Source organism: Mastigoproctus giganteus, chromosome 12 (genome assembly GCF_048544385.1).
Source record: "Mastigoproctus giganteus isolate SK-2022 chromosome 12, ASM4854438v1, whole genome shotgun sequence".
In the NCBI taxonomy this organism is placed as follows: domain Eukaryota; kingdom Metazoa; phylum Arthropoda; class Arachnida; order Uropygi; family Thelyphonidae; genus Mastigoproctus; species Mastigoproctus giganteus.
In genome coordinates, this window is record NC_143586.1 from 4,586,544 (window position 1) to 4,607,010 (window position 20,467).

At 35.7% G+C, this 20,467-nt stretch overlaps 1 protein-coding gene across 1 annotated transcript in view; it reads right to left on the reverse strand.

The window, feature by feature from the left end:
- The window catches only part of LOC150076643 (large ribosomal subunit protein uL16-like), a 37,633-nt gene extending 17,896 nt beyond the window's left edge, over positions 1-19,737 (reverse strand). Inside the window, exons 1-2 of the mRNA XM_090386792.1 lie at positions 19,642-19,737; positions 7,394-7,452 (exon numbers count right to left, since the gene is read on the reverse strand). Of these exons, the coding sequence (XP_090242918.1) occupies positions 7,394-7,452; positions 19,642-19,664 (82 nt within the window). The 5' untranslated portion in view covers positions 19,665-19,737. The remainder of the gene's footprint in view (positions 1-7,393; positions 7,453-19,641) is intronic.
- Positions 19,738-20,467: the final 730 nt, after the last annotated feature.

Consider the following 20,467-nt stretch of genomic DNA (forward strand, 5'->3'; position numbering starts at 1 on the left):
ATGAAAATATCTTTAAATGACATTGTAACTTTTTAGTTAAAAATAAGAGTTACATTTTATTTTTTTAAATGGAGAAATCTTAATCTAAATTTCTTTTACACTTAAACTAATATTACAATATTGCAAATGCAGCATTTTATCGAAAAGATACTTCATTCGTACTAGTTTCTTTGTCGGGATCTGTTGTGTTGTATGCATTGTGTTTGCTATCTATAATTTAACAAATACCTAAGTAATCGTTTTTTAAATTTTATAATTTTAATTTCAACTATAGAATTTATATAGAAAATATCGCTTTCAACACCAGTCAAGAAAAGAAAAATTGATAACGAGTGAGAAAATTTCAAGAAAAGTGGGAGCTGAACTATTTTTGTATGGAAGTGAACAGTAAAATTACACGCTTAATTTGTAAGGAAAATATTAGTGTTGCTAAAGAATACAACATTAAGCGGCATTATAACTCTAATCATAAGGAACAATATTTGGGCTTCAAAGGAAAAATAAGAGAATATATTAAAAACAATGAAGAAAACACTTCATAGTCAACAAAATTCATGAAAACTAATGAATCAGTAGTAAGAGCAAGTTACAAAATAAGCTATTTGTTGGCAAAACGTTCAAAATCGTTCACTGATGGTTCGTTAATTAAAGAATGTATGATAAAACCAGCTGAAATAGTCTGTCCTGAAAAAAGTGCAATCATTTCACGATATTTCATTATCAAGAAATACAGTGGTAGAGAGAATTAGCGAAATGGCAGATAACATCAGTTCACAACTACAGGATATATCTACAGAAGTCTTGTTCTTTTCAATTGCAACCGATGAAAGTACAGATATACGAGATGTTGCTCAAGCTGCTGTATTTTTTTTTATGGTTGCGATAATAACATAAGGATCACTGAAGAATTTTTGGAAGTTATCCCTCTTCTTGGAACTATGACTGGCAAAGATATTTTTGCTGCTGTGTGGAGCATTTTAGAAAAGCGTAAGCTTCCACTTGAGACTTGTCTGTAACAACCGACGGTGCTAAATCAATGACAGGTGAAAATCAAGGATTCGTGTCAATTGATTAGAAAATTACAAGCTGAGTACCCAGATAAACTGAAAACCATGGCTGTCCACTGCCTTATTCATCAACAAGTTCTGCGTTTAAAAATGTACGATGTATTGAAAACAGTAACAAAAACAATAAACTTGATTCGAGCGGGAGCACTCAACCATCGGCAATTTACTTCTCTTCTTAAAGATTTAGAATCTGAGTTCGACGATCTTCCTTATTATACAGAAGTTCGATGGTTATCATGCCACAGAGTTTTAAAGAGATTTTATATGCTTTTGGAGGAAATAACAGTTTTTCTTGAAATGAAAATGTATCAGTTATAAAAAATCCTTTGTGGATTAAGGATTTGGCATTTTTAAACATTAGTTTTTGTACAAAAACTAATGTTGTTTAAAAATCATTTAAAAAACAGACATTTTGACCCATTTTCTTACTTGTGAGCAGTTAAAAACACAAAAATCAAAATTGCTCTTTCTCACAAAATTGAGGAAATCAAAAACGAATTCGATAAGCATTTTAATGATTTTAAAGAGTTACAAGATATGTTTTCTCTTTTTGTTGGACCTTTTTCATTTGAAATCAAAAAAGCTCCCACTTTGATTCAACTGGAATTAATAGATTTTTAAAATGATTCATTTTTGAAAGACAAATGTCGAGAAGTAGGAATAGCAAAAATATATTCTTACTTAGGTGAAAAATACCCGGAAATTAAAGTTTGCTGTGCAAATTATGTGCTACTTTGGGAGTACATACTTATGCGAGCAATTATTTTCATGTATGAAATTAAATAAAACGGCAATTTTCATTATATCGGAAACATCTTTCCGACATACTGAAAATTGTATGTTCCCAGTCTTTGACTCCTCATGTTGAAAAACTAGTAGGGGGTTAAAACGCTGGCAGGTTTCCGGGAAAACAAATTAATTATTTTCATAAATATATTGAATATTTAATTTTTAAATAAAAATAATAATATAACAATTATATATACTAAAACCAAAGGAGCACAAGGCAGCCAAAGTAACACACACACCTCTATTAGTTACAATTTATTAGGAAATGTTTCGGAAATTGCTACAAAGACTGAATATGGATTTTGTAACAACAATTTCCGAAACGTTTCCTAATAAATTATAACTAATAGAGGTGTGTTACTTTGGCTGCCTTGTGCTCCTTTGGTTACCAGTTCATCAACAGCCACTTTACTCCCATTTCTTCACTATACATACTAAATTCTAAATTACTTGTATTCTGTAGATCTGAATAAAAATTCAAATGTTAATTACACATGAGTTTTAATTATCCTGATTATGCTACTGAATCCTGAATCAATATATATTTAAGAAAATTTTATGTGGCCCGCAAAAATCACACCATCACATTAAATGGCCAGCGACAAAAATGAGTTTGACACACCTGGTCTAGAGAAAAGCATAAAAAAAAAAAAAAAAAAATCATTCTATGACACTTTTAGAAGCAGGGCCAATCCTGATGTCTGTTAGTTGTGTAGCACATGAGAGTAACTGTAAAAGAAGGAAAGTCAAATGATACAACAACAAATTCTGCTACTACCAATGTATGGTATAGAGGACTCGACACTGAGCATGATTCATTGCAGAATCCAAGTAGTTATGACGGAAATGGACCACCCGAGCAGAAGACAATGAGGTCTAGGGCAACACAACATAATAGCCAAGCCGTCTAGATAGAACTAGAACAGAAGAAAACCAAGGATGTACAAGAGGAGAGAATGGGAGATTCAGGAAGAAATACAAGTCAATCAGGAAGACCCACAACTGGTGAACCCCAGGAATAAGAAAGATGGAAATGGACCACCCGAGCAGAAGACTGAGGTCTGGGGCAGCATAACATAACAGCCAAGCCATCCAGATAGAACTAGAACAGAAGAAAACCAAGGATGTAAAAGAGAGGAGAGAATGGGAGATTCAGGAGGAAGTACAAGTCGATCAAAGTCCCACAACTAGTGAACTCCAGGAATAGACAACGTTCACAACTGCCTGTACAAGAAGCTCACTTGCACACAGAAGCATTTAGCAGAGCAGTTCACCCGAATGGTAAGTCACCCAGAGACAATCCCCGAGTTTCTTACTCAAGGAATCTTATATCTGAAGGCTAAAGACCAAGATACAAGTGAAATAAAGGCCAATCACCTGTCTCCCAACAATGTACAAGATGCTGACCAGCTGCATAACCAAGAAGATATCACCCCACCTGGAGAGCCAGAAAATCATGGCTGAACTACAAAAAGGATGTAAAGAGCAATTAACTACTGATGCCACAGTTATAGAGCAAGCCCAACAAGTGTCGCAACCGGAACATGAACTATATCGATTACTGCAAGGCCTTCGAATCTGCCTTATAGCAGTTACATACTTCCTAGAAACAACCATGGTAAAATGTAGTACCACTATCAAGGTTAAGAAAATCACAAGCAGACCTATCCCTATTGTAGAGGAATCTTTCAGGGAGATGCTCTCTGAGCCCACTGTGGTTCTGTCTAGCACTCAACCTGCTATCCATCATGCTCAACAACAGCAAGTATGGATATAACCTCAAAGGAAGGAGAAACCTGTACACACCTCTCCCATCCAATGTAAGCGGATGACATCAAGCTCCACGTGGCAACTGAGAAACAACTCCAGATCACTGAAGAATTTAGTAATGATATCAGGATGGAATTAGGTCTAGACAAATGCAAGACCCATGGATTACATCAGGAAAAATTAGTCAGCCAAAACTACCAACTGCAAACTGGTAAAGAGATCGAAGCCATCACGGGGAGAGACCTGCAAATACCGGGATGATGCAGGCTCAGCAGTTAGAGCGCAAGGAGATCAAGGCCTGCAAAGCCTGCTCAAAGCAAAGCTGAATGGAGGGAACACAAGCCATAAACACCTATGCAATCACAGTACTAACATACTCCTTCAGGATCATAGACTGGATCAACACTGAGCTAGAGGATATCATGAGAAAGACAAGGACAATGATGATCAAGAGCTGCCAACACTACCCGAAGTCGGCCATGAAGAGAAATCACAGGCTTCTTAGTCAGTGATTTCTGATAATTTGCCTTTGCCAGAATTATTACAAATAAATTTGCAGTTGTCAGACTACAGCACTTTTTACACTAACTTTTCCATGTCACCTTTTTCTGCTCTCTTAACCTGCCTAGGTTATTATTCACCCATCTTGGAAATCTTCTTGTGCTATAATTTATTAATATTTGTAAAATAATAAGAGATGTTTACCTCAATATAATATGTAGAACACTTCTGTATGATACTCTCCAGCAATTAAAAAGAAAAAAAATTTACACTACAGTAAAACATAATTAAAAATCAAATCTAATGCAATTAAAAATAAATTAATCAAGAAATTTAACGAAAAAAAATTTGCAAAACGATTTTCCTCCCTGAAGCTGACAACACTTTGACCGTGTCGTGATCACAGGAACGAAAATTACTGAATGTGAGCATGAAACTTAATTTGCAATTCTTTTCGTTAATTTCTTTTAATTAATTTAATTGCATTAGATTGATTTTTGATTATTTTTTACTGTAATGTAAGATTTTCGATTTTTTCGTTTTAATTGCAGAGAGTACCATACGGAAGTGTTCTACCTATTATATTGAGGTAAACTTCTTTTATTATTTTACAAATATTGATATCAATGTAGAACGTAGAGCATTACAGCTCTGGTTCATACTACATAATTTGTTAAATGTATCTATATGCTTTCAAGCTTAAAAGTTATATCATAATTCTAATGGTATCACTGCATAGACTTTAAGAGTATAAAGTGTTCCACAGAGATACTGGCTACTGCATCCCAGTGGCACATTCCTGTTGGGAACATCCCAGAGATGCTCAATAAGTTGAGAAGGTGACTAATCAGACCAATGGTATGGTAAACTCAGCCTTATACCTTACCAGATGGATACATTGTGAATATGAAGCAATGTGTCTGAAAAAATGTTCAAGTAAACTAAGTCAGCTAGCGATTCACCAGTATTATGATGAAAACTAAAAACGTTGTAATCCAAAAACTGTTTATTTATAGTACCTTTGTAAAATATTCTTCCTGTAAAAATGGAGCTATCTCCCAGCTAAAAGAGGCCACTTAGCAGCCTAAGTTTTCCCAATCTACTTTCATGAAATTGAAATACATTCCTTTGCCTTTAACTGCTATTATTTTTAACTCTAACAAAAGAGTCTGTGGTCAATACCAGCTGATAGTTCCTGTATATGGTCAGCCCAATGTAGTCATCTGGTTTGTAGGAGATGATCAGATAAATAATATTTTTTTTCCCTAGTACATTTCCTATCATACTGATACAAATAACAATCATTAGTTCAGTGGTTCCCAAACTACTGAGATCTACAGATCCTTTCAAAAATCAAAAAAGTTACATATGGTCAACCAGTTTTGTAGACCCCCTGGAACTGGTATATGGACCCCTAGGGGTCAGCCACTGACCCCAGTTTGGGAAATGCTGATCTAGTTGATTTAAACAAACAATGAATGGTCCATTTATTAGACATGTTGACTTAACAGCAAATAACACCACCTACTTTAAAATTTTAATGTCACTAGTTGCACGCTTTCCAGCTTAAATCACATTTCTCCTCAATAGTTATTTTTTCCTGTAAATATCAATATATGATCTACGGTAAACTTAGCCTCATACATTACATATGGATAAACTGGAGCACAAATGATGCATTGGCAAAAATCTTCATATAAAGTCAGCTGCTGATTCACCAGTATCTTGAGATGAAAACTATATAAACATTGTAATCCAAAAAACTATTATTGTTTATTCATAGTACCTTTATAAAATACTGTTCCTGCAAAAATTAATTATAAACAAACTCAATCTGCTTTGAACAAATTAGTTTAGAATGTAGTTGCACCCTTTATAAACAACATCAAGAAGCTTCTAGAATTAGCCACAGCAGTTCATAGATAGCACCACCACTGGTGACAATTTTAAATCACTCAAAAATGTATGACTAGTACATAAAATTCACTATCTGGTAACCTTATCTGATTTGGCTAATATCAGGGTGGTTATATATAACCAATACCTGTACATTTGAAGATAATGGATAAAAATCATCACATCATATTCTACAGTGGAATTACACTGCCTAAGCCTTTCTCTGTATACAATACTCATAATTTCCATTAGATCAGTTTAGCTGAATGTCCTACACTAAACTTTTTAAAGACTATCAATCTTACATGGAATAAAATTGAGGACTGGGAAAACTGAAAAGAAAATGAGAACACAATTTTTTAAAAATTTATTGAGAAAGTTGCTAGAACTTTATAATCATGATTTGTAAAGGTTTCAGGACAACCCAATAAAATAATTTCCACTATTGTAAACAGACAGACAAGAAGGTACACACATTTGCTTTTTTTTTATATGAAAACCCCAAACACGAAAGGTATCAAAACCTATAGTACTTAGTACTGTGCATGGGTTGAAGGAGAAGTATGGGGGGGGGTGCCAAAAACTTTGCTCTAGAGACTAAACATGGGTTTCACCACTTCAAGCCCCCAATAAGCAAAGTGGTGGTATTTCACCGGTTGATGAAAGTCATCTACCACCTACCTACACAACAGATGAGCAAGAACAAACTGTTTGTAATGACAAACCACCTGAAGCTGATGTCTCACATCTGAAGAGGAACCCGCCAATAAGTTGCTTAGTTAATCAAGGAAGATGGAACTGAAAAACACCAGAAACTGACCAACTCACCACTAGATATTCAGTTTCAGAATTCATTGAGAACTTAACCATTATTAGCATTACAGAGCAAGGGTGGCCAAATTATTAACCCTGAGAGCTTCACAAAATTTGTGTAAGTCAAGCAAATAAAAACACAAGCCTCTGAGGTACATGACTTAAAAATAAAATTCACACTGGCACTAAAAATTTAATTTCCAGAATGAGCAATCTCAAAACTGGCCAATACCTTTGTTTTAACTACATTTAGTATACTCATTAAATAAAAATAAAATGATAGGAAAAAAAAAAAGCACTGAATTACAATTAATTTTATATTTATTTTTGAATGCATAAAAAGTTAACTATTCTGAGACATGAATTTTCCCAGTCCATATTTCACTAGGAGTTGCCATTCAAGTGTCAAAGAACCACAGTAATGTTTGACCACATGTTATAGAGCAAGCAATACAGAAAGCTTACACATGGCAAGGAATGCCAAATGAAAATAGTGAAAAAGCATCAACCACATTACCAAATAATCCTCAACATCTACTGTAAAAAAAAGTTATTACCTGGAACACCACGACAAAATCTTGATTTTGGATAGGGCTTGTTCTTGCAATAACGATAACTAAAAAAAGAAAATCTTATTAATAAATCTACTAGAAAATCTACTACAAATCAGTAACTCAATTAACTGTATACCTGGAAAATTAATTATAAAAATATTAGAGAAAGAATTCTCTGTAAACCATCATTACTGTTTTCTGGGAATTGTAGTAAGGGTTTTTAATAGAATCACATGAGATTATAAATGGACAAATTTTTTGCCTTACTACAGACAACCATAAAAATATTTTTTAATGAAGCAAAAATGCGTAGGAAAAAAAAACACTGCTCTGCATCACAAATTACTAATTTATTAAAATAAAGCTGACTGCGTATGCATAGGAGCTTAATTTTAGAAGTTAATTTTGATATAAACTAAAGAATAAAATAAATGACATGACATTGCATAAATTGTGATCGATGCAATCAGCTGCTGCAAGGCAATATTCACACTAGACCAGTCAGGAGACTTGTGCAAAACGTATTCACATGTTTTTTTTTTTGATTAAAGATTAATGACTGAAACTTTCTTTACCTTTCTAAATATACACCTACTTTACTCAGGTTTGTTTTGAAGTGATATTTTACATTTTTCACACAGTAATTGCATAAAAGAACCCAGAATTATCAATACACTGCAAGATGGAAGCCTCCAAAAAATCATAACTGAAAATTAAACGTGGATGTACAGATAAGATCCCGAAACCAAACTATGACATTAATAGAATCTGTCTTCTCACTTGAATATGTTGTCCATTCAGCTATATATAATGAAATCCATTAACAGAATTCACGTCTTCATAAATTAAATATGTTGTCCAACAATATTTAATATAATACACAATATCCTGTGACTCAACAGATTTCATCCTTGTAAAATACAGTCTATTCCGGTTATTTGGGACATATTGGGACTAGTGCAATTTGGCCTGATTAAGTGGCTGCCCCAATTACCCAAAGTTTCACGTAAATAGTTAAAAAAACAACGGATCCCTGCTTTACAATTGGTTCACTGTACAATCAAATCACGTTACGATGGACTCACAGTAAAGTACAATGTGTAGTAAGCGCCGGTCATTTTGGTCACGTTTGTGAATTAAATTTGAATTCTATTAAAGTGATTCTAATTAGCAAAAATAGATAGGAGAAATATCCACAGGCTATAAAAGTAAAGATATATTAAACACAAATTTACCCTTTATTACCTTACCAATTAAAAAATTAAATATGTGAAAATCGGAATAATTAATACGTACATACTAACTAGTTGACATTTCTGTTCACTGACATTTGTGGGGGTTAAAATTTAAAAAACTGTAAAAATATAAGCAATCAATAACAAAGAACACGGCATACACAAATTTCAAGTAACATGATACGTGCAAGTGAGAACAGAGTAACAAGTTAGGAAGTTTTAAAAATAGAAATGAAGAGAAGGTTCTGAAAATTAATTTTTTTTTTTATATTATTGAGGATTTCATGAAAGTTTAAACACATTTCACCATAACAGCCCACAGAATTCCAAACAGTCGGTATTATTGCAAATTCAATAAGTTCGAGTTTACTATCCATTTATGATAGATTGCACTAACAGAAAAGCCCAACAGGTGACTGCTAATTGTTTTTCAGAGACAATCGTAGGATAATCTCCAGTGCTGTGGTCTCCTGCCCCAATTAAACGGCATGTTGTCCCAATTAAGCGAAGTAAACCCTGGCTATTTTCTGGATCAGGTTCTGTTTTTTAACATTTGCCCCAAATAAACGGCTGTCCTCATTAACCAGTGACCCAAATAACAGAAATCCACTGTATTTGAATATGTTGTCAATTTCGTGATGGTTCATGTTGAGGGAAATAGACGATAATCTGCCAGGCCGGTCCAGTGCAGGTTGGCAGATGGCTTGGTTTTTAGTTTTTTATGGCGCAAAAACAACAAGGTTATATTACACCATGGCAGACCAACCATATTTAGCAGTCACGGACTTGAACTCCAGTCTATTCAAAGAGTGTGCGTTACTGCATTCCTGGTCCTGACCACTTGTAAATTATCTTACAGTAAAAAAAAAAAAGGTAAAGTGCACGCATTATCAACCCACTGCAGGATGGAAGCCTCCTCAACAATTCATACTGAGGGAAATGGACCATAATCTGCCACGCTGGTCCAGTGCGGGTTGGCAGATCAACCGTATTCAGCAGTCAGGGGTTGAACCCCTGTCTACTCAAAGAGCGTGTGCTACTGCACTCCCGCTCCTGACCACTCAGCTACAGAGGCAACTATCTTATACAGTACTGTGCGCCAATTTTTATTTATTTTTTTTCAACTTTGTTTTCTCACATGTATCCTCCTGAGAGGTGATGCTCCCATTTTTTTACTGATACAAATAATTGTCATTCTCCTGGAAAGAAGCAGAATTATTAGTTTAATCTGTTCTGTTTTCTATAAGTAACAACAAATAAAACTTAATCGATTGAGAAAAAGCAAGTCCATTCTGTTGTAGTCAAAGGAAATTCACAAGTTATGTTCATCTCTTTTCCAGAATAAACATACCTTATAAGCATATGGATCAGAAAAAAACATATGAGAACTATGGAAAATTTCATTCTTTTGCCACCACCATTCTTGTAATTATTTTTGTAATGAGCACTTCATTTGATGAAAAAGAATTAAGTTTTTCAGTGTTCTTTTTATATAACAGTACTGAATCATTTTATTCAATAAGTCAGATTCTAATTTTGTATTCATTCTTGATTGTTTTAAGAAGTCTTTATGTGCTGTAATGTAATAACTAGATCTTATGTATAGCTTAGCTTAATTTTCAGAGGTGAGTGCTGAAAATTAAGCTAAGCTATACATAAGATCTAGTTTTGTATTCATTTATTTCATAAAACATATATTAGAGATAATACCTTCCAAACAATGCTAAGTGGGAAAAAACTGCAAGCATAATTACAAGACAGAAATGTGTACATGTATAAATTTGAATTTTTTGCATGCTAATGATTTTATCAACTTTCCAACTGAAGTGCCTAATACTTTTTAATCTTTATATTTTCGATGATTGCAATATTTTTCCTTAATTTTAAGTACAATTAATAAAAGCATTTCTACATTACATAATATATAAGCAGAAATATGCACAATGTGCAAAATTGAAATTTCGCTCTTAATGTTACCTGTAATGGAAATATGAAGATTTTTTTTTTTAAATGTGGAAAAAACTAGTTTTAAATATTTAATTTTCTTATTAAAATATACACCTTCACTAAGTTCCTCTGGCTGCATATCTAGTCTCTTGAACAGTGGCAGTGTCAACATTCCTACGGCTAGCTACAGCTATTTCTTCTATAACTCCATTTACGTTCAATTCGAATCCTGCAAAGTTATTTGCACAGTGCGGTAAAAGTTTCTGCCATACTCATGCATATTACTTGTTGTTACTTCCTGCCATGATGTTGAATGTTTTCGATCACATGCTACTGCTTCCAAAACTCAGCTAAAGGAACTGCATGATCTCCAGTTATAGCATCAATAGCCTGCCCGAAAGTCTAAGATAATATGCTTTAAAAGGTGAACTCCTTGGCCCATTGGCTGGATTAATGAAGTTGTTTCGTGGTAAAAAGCAAATTCACATTTTAATTCAAGTCCCCAATATAAAAAGGGTGACCTGGAGCATTATCCAATAGCAGTAGTGCTTTAAAAGTTAAATTATTTTGCCTATAGTATCTCTCTACCGCTGGACAAAAATACAATTAAAACCAGTCTTGAAACAATGTTATTATAACCAATGACCTTTTATTTGCATGCCAAATGACTGGTAGAGATGCTTTATGATTTTTTAATGCTCTGGGATTCTCCGACTGATAGATAAGCACAGGTTTTAATTTAAAGTCACCCTCTGCGTTGCCTTCTAAAAAAAAGAGTTAATCTATCTTTAATTCCTTCATGGTCACTTTGCGATCCTACATCTTTCGTTAAAGTGCTTGATGGAGTTGCCTTCCAGAAAACACCTGTCTCATCAACATTAAATATTTGATAATCATCAATAACCACCTGCTCTAACTATGCCACAGTGACAGTGATGCCCATTTCCAGATAGTCAATCATGACAATGCCTTCTGCATCCCAGAAACTGATGCTGTCACCCTGCCAGCTGACAGAGCAACACAGAACTTCTTGGAGGCAGAGGACAGATTCTTCACACATTAGATTTGTTTTTTAGTCTCAGAGTAAAAATTGATTTCAATAATCTGGGACCAGAAATTTAATGTATCCTTGTGAAGCATGTTGAAGTTGGTGATGCACAATCATTTGCAGCATGTCTTTGCTCATCTGTCAACGTTTACAGGAGACATCAAGCACAGACCTATTTCGTTTTCAAAGTTTTCATTCGATTAAGATGCCTGTGGACTGAACTATACATGTAAGTTATTCATTTGTTTTACATCACTGGGCCATGCACAGTTGTTTTCCTCAAGAGTAAATGTGTTAATGGTCATCCAGAACAATCTGCATCACTGCAAGATTCCCTGCCAAAAAATTCTATGAAGTGGCACAGAATTTAACAAAATTCTGTGCCACTTCACAACTGTGGAATGTCTGCATTATATACATTGTTAACAGGAGAGACTGCTTCTACAGAGATGGGATACATTAAAACTGCTAGCTTGGGGGAGGATACAAGGACTAATAGATTAACAGTAGCCACTGGCAGAGGTGAAAGTGATTTTTGCACTACTTCTATTGGAATGAGCAGAAGCCTGGAAAACAAGATGCAGGATATTTCAGAGACTGCTGAGAGTCAATGCGGTACAAGTAAACACATGGGTTGTGTTAGGGTAGCTAAGAATAGGAACAGGTGCATGTATATTTGCGTGTACACCAAATATACAGGTGTACGCCTGTATATTTGCGTGTACACCAAATAAATCAAATTTATTTACTAAACAGGAGTTTGGTAAATAAATTTGATGAATTTGAGGTATTGCTCAAAACATCAAAGGCAGATATTGTTGGGATATCAGAGACATGGTGTCACAGAGATATTAGGAATGCAGAACTGGAATTTGGGGAGTACAATGTGTACAGAAAGGATAGGAAGGAGGAGGGGTGATGCTATTAGTTAAGAAACACAAAATCCAAGGAAGTGAAGCCAGTCGACATCGCTAGACAGTGCAGTGTCGAGTCAGTTTGGTGTGACATAAGCATTGGGAGATCAAAATTGAGAGTAGGAGTGTGCTATAGTCCTAATCATCGGTGAAGACAGGATATTACAGCTGGAAAAGGAATTAGAAAATGTGAATTGGAATATCATCGGTTGGGCTGAAACAAGAAGAAGAAATGAATCACTTATAAAAGTTTAACAAGTGGAAATCTGCTGTACACCAATGGAAACAGTGAAAGGAGTGAAGGTGGAGTTGGGTTTCTGGTCCATAAAGATTTTAAAAACATTTCGGAATTCAAAAGTACATCACAAAGGGTGTCAAGACTAATACTCAAGCTTTCTAAGAGGTACAAGCTAAAGATTATAATGATTTGTGCACCAACATCGAGCCATGATGATGAAGAGGTTGAAGAAATGTACACCAAAATTGAGTCTTCTAGATGAGCAGAAAACCCACTACACTATTATTATGGGGAACTTCAATGCTAAGGTTGGAAAAAGGCAAAACAGTGCAGAAAGAGGAACTATAGGAAATTTTGGAATTGGTGAAAGAAATAAAAGAGGTGAAAAACTTGTGGAATTTGCAGAATCTCAAGGACTGTCAGTAATGAACACTTTTTTCAAGAAAAGGGTGAACAGAAAGTGGACATGGAAGAGTCCAAATGGATTAGCAACTAATGAAATCGACTTGAGTATACTGAGTTATGCAAAGCCATTAGAAAGAGACTCAGAGAGGACATAAGAAGATTTAACAAGAAAAGTAGAACAAGCATTAAGGCAAAACAAAGGATTTAAATCAGCAGCCATGAGCAGTAATACAGAAAGACAAATGATACTGAAGAATAGCGATGGTGTACTTATAAACAGCAGAGAAGGCATAATTCAAATAGCAGAAGACTACTATAGAGAATTATAACAAGGAGCGAGGGAATGATGCCAGCAGTGGGGAAGATGGATTGCAAAGTAGCAACACATATAACATACCCGACATTCTTCCTGATGAGGTAGAACATGCATTGAAGAAAATGAAGAATCGGAAAGCTCCGGGGGAAGATGAAGTTACTGTAGAGTTGTTAAAATTGGGAGGAAGAGACATAACACAAAAACTGGCAAGGCTCTTCACAAAGTGCATTAGAAAAGGTGTGATGCCTAAGCAGTGGAATAATGCAATCATAGTTTTGCTGCATAAGAAAGGAGATAAATCAGAAATTATAGACCAATTAGCTTGTTATCCCACATCTACAAGTTGTTCACAAGGGTCATTACTAACAGATTAGAAAAAATACTTGATGAGAATCAACCGAAAGAGCAAGCTGGCTTTAGGACAGGATTCTCGACTATGGATCAGCTTCAAGTAATATCACAGATAATGGAGAAAGCAAATGAATATAAAACACCATTATGCCTGGCATTTGTGGATTATGAAAAGGCATTTGACTCCATACAGCATAAGGCAATGTTTTGGGCACTAGAAAGACAAGGCGTAGATACCCCATATATTATGATTTTGAAGAAAATATGAGAGTGCTACCTCCTTTATTAGACTAGACAAAGACAGTAGGAAATTTAAAATCGTGAAAGGAGGTCAACAAGGACACAATATCTCCAAAGCTGTTTACTGCTGCCCTTGAGGAAGCTTTCAGAAGATTAGACTGGTCGCAGAAAGGAGTCAATGTGAACGGTGTGTACCTAAACCAGTTACAATTTGCAGATGACATTGTGGTCATAAGCCACAATCCCAAAGAATTAGAGGAAAATCTTAATCAGTTATGAACAAGTAAGGATTTTGGACTAAAGATGAATATGGCTAAAACAAAAGTAAAGATGAACAAGTATGCCACAGAAAAGGAAACAATGATTGAAGGAGCAGTAATTGAAAAGGTGGAGTCATATACTTATCTGGGACAAGTTATTAGCTGTAATAATGATAAATGGCTGGAAGTCAAGAGAAGAATAAATTTTGGATGGATAGCATTCAGGAAATATAGTCACATACTGAAGAGCAATATCCCAGTTTGTTTGAAACGTAAAATAATGAACCAATGTATACTCCCCACCATGATTTATGGAAGTGAAACTTGGGAACTCACCAAAAGAATGGAAGAGAAGCTGAGAACTACACAGCGAAGAATGGAACGAATTATATTGGGAATCAGACTGTTAGATAAGAGAAACACATGGATTAGGCAGCAAACTCAAGAAAAGGACATTCTTATCAAAACTAAAGAACTAAAATGGCCTTGGGCAGGACACACAGCTCGAAAACATGACAGATGCACTAAGAAAATAACAGAATTAGCATTAGCATTAGTAGAGGCATTTGATGCAAGAAAGCAAGCTTATGCAGCATCAGCCATAAAAAAAAAAAAAAAAAAACCACTTCCAAGAATGGTACCCAAGAGGAGCAAGAAGAAAACCTGGCAGACAATGGCAGAGATGGATAGTTGAAATTCATGAGTTTTTGGGTAGTAAATGGATGGCCAGTGCTCAAAACAGAAGGAACTGGAAAGTTGCTGGAGAGGCTTTCATCCTGCAGTGGATTGAAAATGGCTGATGATAATGATGATAGGCCTAATGACTGAGTATAATAAGAAACTGTACAGGCAAATAGAGTGAGCCAGTAAATCAGTCTTATAATGGGGGATTTTAATTTCCCAGATATTGACTTGAATTTGTGGGTTGGTCGCTCACACACTAGCAAGGCTATTGTGGATTTATTGGATGACTGTTTTCTACATCAGCATGTTTGGGAGGCAACTAGAGGGAGTAATACTCTTGATCTGATTATCAGTAGTGATTCTCTTCATGCATTATGAAACTGCAGATAAAGGAACCACTAGGTGGCAGTGATCACAGTGTGCTGAAGTGGGATTTACTCAAAGCGGTAACTACCATCAGGGGTAAAGGAAAGGGTTTTTGCTTTCGTAAAGGCGACTACAATGGTCTGAAACAGTATTTAAATTTCATACAGTGAGACCAACTGATGATGTTACTAACAGCCAGTTCAAAATGGGAAGCATTCAAAGAACTTATCTTGGAAGCTACTAAGCTTTACATACCAACTAAGAAATATTGTTCAAGGTTTAGGCCTAAATGGATGTTAGATGAACTAATGAGACATATGGCAGAGAAAGAAAATGCATGGGATACATATAAATTAACGTGTGACACAGAACCCTACGATAGATGGTCTGTGACCAAGTTACAAAGGAGGTTAGGCAGGCGAAGGCAGATTACGAGAAATCTTTGGCAAAGGATGCAAAGAAGAACAGCAAAGAGTTCTTTACTTATGTAAACTCTAGAAGGAAGGGGATGAATCAGATTGGTCCACTTGATATTGATAGTTCAACTGTTAATGATCCCGCTCAGGTAGCTAACAAAAAATAAAAAAAAATTAATGAATATTTTGCATTGACATTCACACAGAGGAGTTATTCAGTGAGAGGAATGCCAGAGCTGTATTCAACTCTGGCAGTAAGTTAGATAATCTTGTAAAAACTGAGAGTAAAGTGGAGTAGAAATTGTTGAAGATAAACACAAGAAAGGCACCTAGGGTAGATGGGATCTATCCAGTTATATTAAAGGAGGCAGCAAAGGAAGTAAGCAAACCCTTAGACATAGTTATGAGAGCTTCCTTGGACTCAGGGAAGGTACCCATAGACTGGAGATGTTCAAATGTGACCCCAATTCACAAAGGAGGATCAAAGGCTGACACAAGTAATTATAGACCTGTGAGTTTAACTTCTGTTCCAAGAAAATTAATGGAGGCACTGGTTAAAGAAGCACTGCAGGATCATCTAGACAATACTTCAGTCACAGCATGGTTTTGTTAAGGGAAAGTCTTGCCTGACCAATTTGATTGGATACTATGATGCAGTGACAAAAGATCTGGATGCAGGGAATAACTTTGATATTATATTTTTGGATCTTAGAAAGGCTTTTGATATTGTTGCACACAGAAGGCTGCTGCACAAATTGGAGCAGTGTGGCACTGGAGGCTGCTATTGATAAAGGGATGGTTGAGAGGGAGAAGACAGAGTGGTAATCAATGGACTCTGCTCATCATGGACTAATGTTATTAGTGGAGTCCCAAAGTAATGGACCCAACACTGTTTTCTGTATTTATAAATGATATTGATGATGGTATATCAAGCTTAATGTCCAAGTTTGCAGACAATACGAAGGTTGGCAGGGTTGTCAAGGACACTACTGACACTATGCTGCTGCAGGATCTGGAAAGGTTGAGCAGATGAGCTGAGGGGTGGCAAATGAGGTTTGACATTGACAAATGTAAAGTACTACATAAGGGGAAACAACAACCCCAGACCAACGTATCATCTCTGTGGTACTACACTGACAGTGGTAGAGAATGGAAAGGACCAGGGGGTAATTGTGCAGGCAGATATGAAGTTCTCTGAGCAGTGCAGACAGGTTGCAAGAGTAACTCATGGTGTCTTGTCAATGATATACAGGAATTTTTCTAGCAGGGTTAAGGAGGTGATTATTCCCTAGTATAAGGCAATGGTCAGGCCACACCTTGAGTACTGTATACAGGTTTGGAGGCCCCATTTCAAGAAGGATGTAGAGCTGCTGGAACGAGTACAGAGAAGGGCAACAAGATTAGGGAATGGAACAAAGGACTGCTCTTACAAAGAAAGGCTTCAGTTTTGAAAATTACAGTGTCTGTAGACTAGGCATGTGCATACATTCAGATTGAGGAAAGACAGATGTAGGATAAATGTGTGGAAATTTGCCTTTAGCCAGCAGGTAGTTGGTTGGTGGAACAGACTTCCATTCCTTGTTGTGGAAGTTGACAGCCTAAATAAATTTAAGGCTCAACTGGACACATTTCGAACGAACGGAGGGGTGAAATAGAAGTGGTTTTTTTTTTTTTTGGCCGATGCTGCACAAGCTTGCTTTCTTGCAAGATATGCCTCTACTAATGCTATACACTCCTGTGAGGATGTTCCTCTGAAAGACAGGTATTTTATCATTATCTATAGTTCTTTTTTCTCTATTTTGAAAATTTATTTTCCTTGGGTCATAAAATCACCTGCAAAAAAAAAAAGACTGGATCTATTAAAATGAGATATTAATAGTGATGTACTACCTGCTGAAAAAATACTTCATAATCATATTCATTAGAAGTTTGTTTAAACCTTTAAACTCCCCTCATAATTGTAATTATTATTATTATTAATAGTAGTGGGAAATGATACAAAGAAGGAAGCTTATACAGCTCGGTCAAAAAAAAAAAAAATCCATTCTCTAATCATATCTAAATTTTCCTTAAATTAATTCTCATTAGCCCCCTTCAGCTTCACAATATCAAATGATAAGTTTGCTCAAATAATCAATTACTCTAGTGGAAAGCACATTTCTGTCCTGTTGTAGTAGTAGCATGTGATGCAAGAAAGCAAGTGATAGCCAAAAAAAAAAAAAAAAAAAAATCACACCATTCCCTCCAAATGCCTGTCCAGTTCCTCCAATTTATTCAACCTATCAACTTCCACGACAGATGGAAGTTTGTTCCAGCAATTAACCACCCTCTGGCTAAAGGCAAATTTCCGCACATCTATTCTACATCTGTCTTTTCTTAATTTGAATTTATGCCCCCTTAGGTTCGTAATCTGAACAAGTGGAAGGATCCCATCAGAATTCAGCATGCTCAACCCATTCAAGGCCTTATATACCGCAATCAGATCACCGCGCAGGTGCCTAGTCTTCAGCCACTGCAATTTGCAGAACTTAAGCCTCTCTTGGTAAGAGGATCCCTTCATTCCCCTCACAAATCTTGTTGCCCTTCTCTGTACATGCTCAAGTAAATCTACATCCTTCCTAAAATGAGGCCTCCAGACCTGTACGCAGTACTCAAGGCGTGGCCTGACCATTGCCTTATACAGAGGGATAATCACCTCCTTTTCCCTGCTAGCAAAATTCCTATATATCATTGACAAAACCCCATGACCTGCCCTGGCAGCCTGTCTGCATTGCTCAGAAAACTTCATATCTGACTGCACAATTACTGCCAGGTCTTTTTCATTTTCTACCACCTTAAGTGTAGTACCACACATTTGGTACGTTTCTCTGGGGTTACTTCTACCCATATGCAGTACTTTGCATTTGTCAAGGTTAAACTTTAGTTGCCACTTCTTAGACCAAAAAAACAGAAGTTAACAGTGCCCTCTGTAGCCATCCTTTTTCAATTTATGTCCTTGTGCATATTGTCTGAGAAAGTCAGGTTATCTTCATCATGAAGTTTACTCAATAAATTTAAAGCTTTAAACACCTCAATCACATTTTGTGAGTATATAATCTCCATTTGCTACTGCAGCAGTTAGCCCCTCTTTGAAGGGCATGAGTTGTGTCGCCTTTCGCAAACTGCCAGAAACGTGTGTACAAATCGCAATTAAACCCTTCGTTCAATTTCGCGTGGAAGTCAAAAACAATACCATTAGAAGAACGTTCAAACTAAGAGCTCCGTGCTGCCCATTTCTTCAAAATGTTCTGCTGAAAATAATAGCCATTCTAAGTAACCCAAAATGTGCCAAAATGTGGTCTCAGCAAAAGTATTAATTAATAGAATAAGCTTCCAACTGGTATTGTAAAATGTATAGGCTGAATAAATTTAAGAAATATTAGAAAGAAAATTAGAGGGGCCTGAGAGATTTAAGTTTTTTTAAAGTTACGTTGTGCATGCTTTGTTGCATCATTTGCTTCTATTGATACTAATGCTAATAGTATTAGCTTTGAAATCACGGCATATCGTTAATAAAAACAACAGTTCATAAACAATCTAATATATTCAGTACACATCGCACATTATTTTAAATTTCTGAAAAAAAATAACTATACATAATGAAATAAAAGATAACGAAAACAGGTAAAAATTGCAGCGCGATTTTTCTTTTGTAGTAATGGCATGTAATAAAGCGCTCATAGTTTGCAACACAAAATACAAACATCAAATACAATCAAAGAATAATTAATTTAATTTTGATAAATATTATATGCAGTTCAGACGACGATTGCATTGGATTATACTACATACCACCTAGCTGGTCGCCGCCCCATCTTCAACAATAAGTATCGAACGAAGCAAGAAACGCAGAGAACTTCGTGGTAGTAATGCCAACTAATCAATGAATATATCGCTAGGTGGTGCTATCACAAACTGCTACAAAAATGTATGAAAAATCGCACAATTAAAGCCATTCGGTTATTTTCACGAAGAAGTCAAAAACAATACCGTTGGAAGAAATTGAGTTAGTTAATGCCAGAGGCCTCATGCTATGATGTTGAATGACTATCTTGTTGGTTAGTGCAAAAGCATCATTTTAACATAGTTATCTACCAAAGTAGTTCAATTAAATAAGTCAACTACTTTGATATTGATTATTTGATATTGACCTTCCTGAGCATTGCCCAGAAAGGTCATTATCTGGATTATCTGTTGCAAGAGAACATGTAATATAGAATCACGATGTCATGAGAAGCAGTGGTTTCATTAGAGCCAGTAGCATATCTATAGACAGTAAGTGAATGTAGCTTGTTCCAGGTTAGCTGATAATCAATTCCGAATTCTAATTACTCAAGGTGTTAAAATGTTCCTGCCATGAGTTGATTTTAGACAATGATAGTTATTTGCGCCTTTTTGTTTCCTTGTAGTTACGCCTAACGCGATCATCAGAGAACTGGCGGATGGGCAGATGGGCTGAGAAGTGGCAACTGAAGTTTAACCTTGACAAATGCAAAGTACTGCATATGGGTAAAAGTAACCCCAGAGAAACGTACCAACTGTGTGATACTACACTTAAGGTGGTAGAAAATGAAAAAGACCTGGGAGTAATTGTGCAGTCAGATATTAAGTTTTCTGA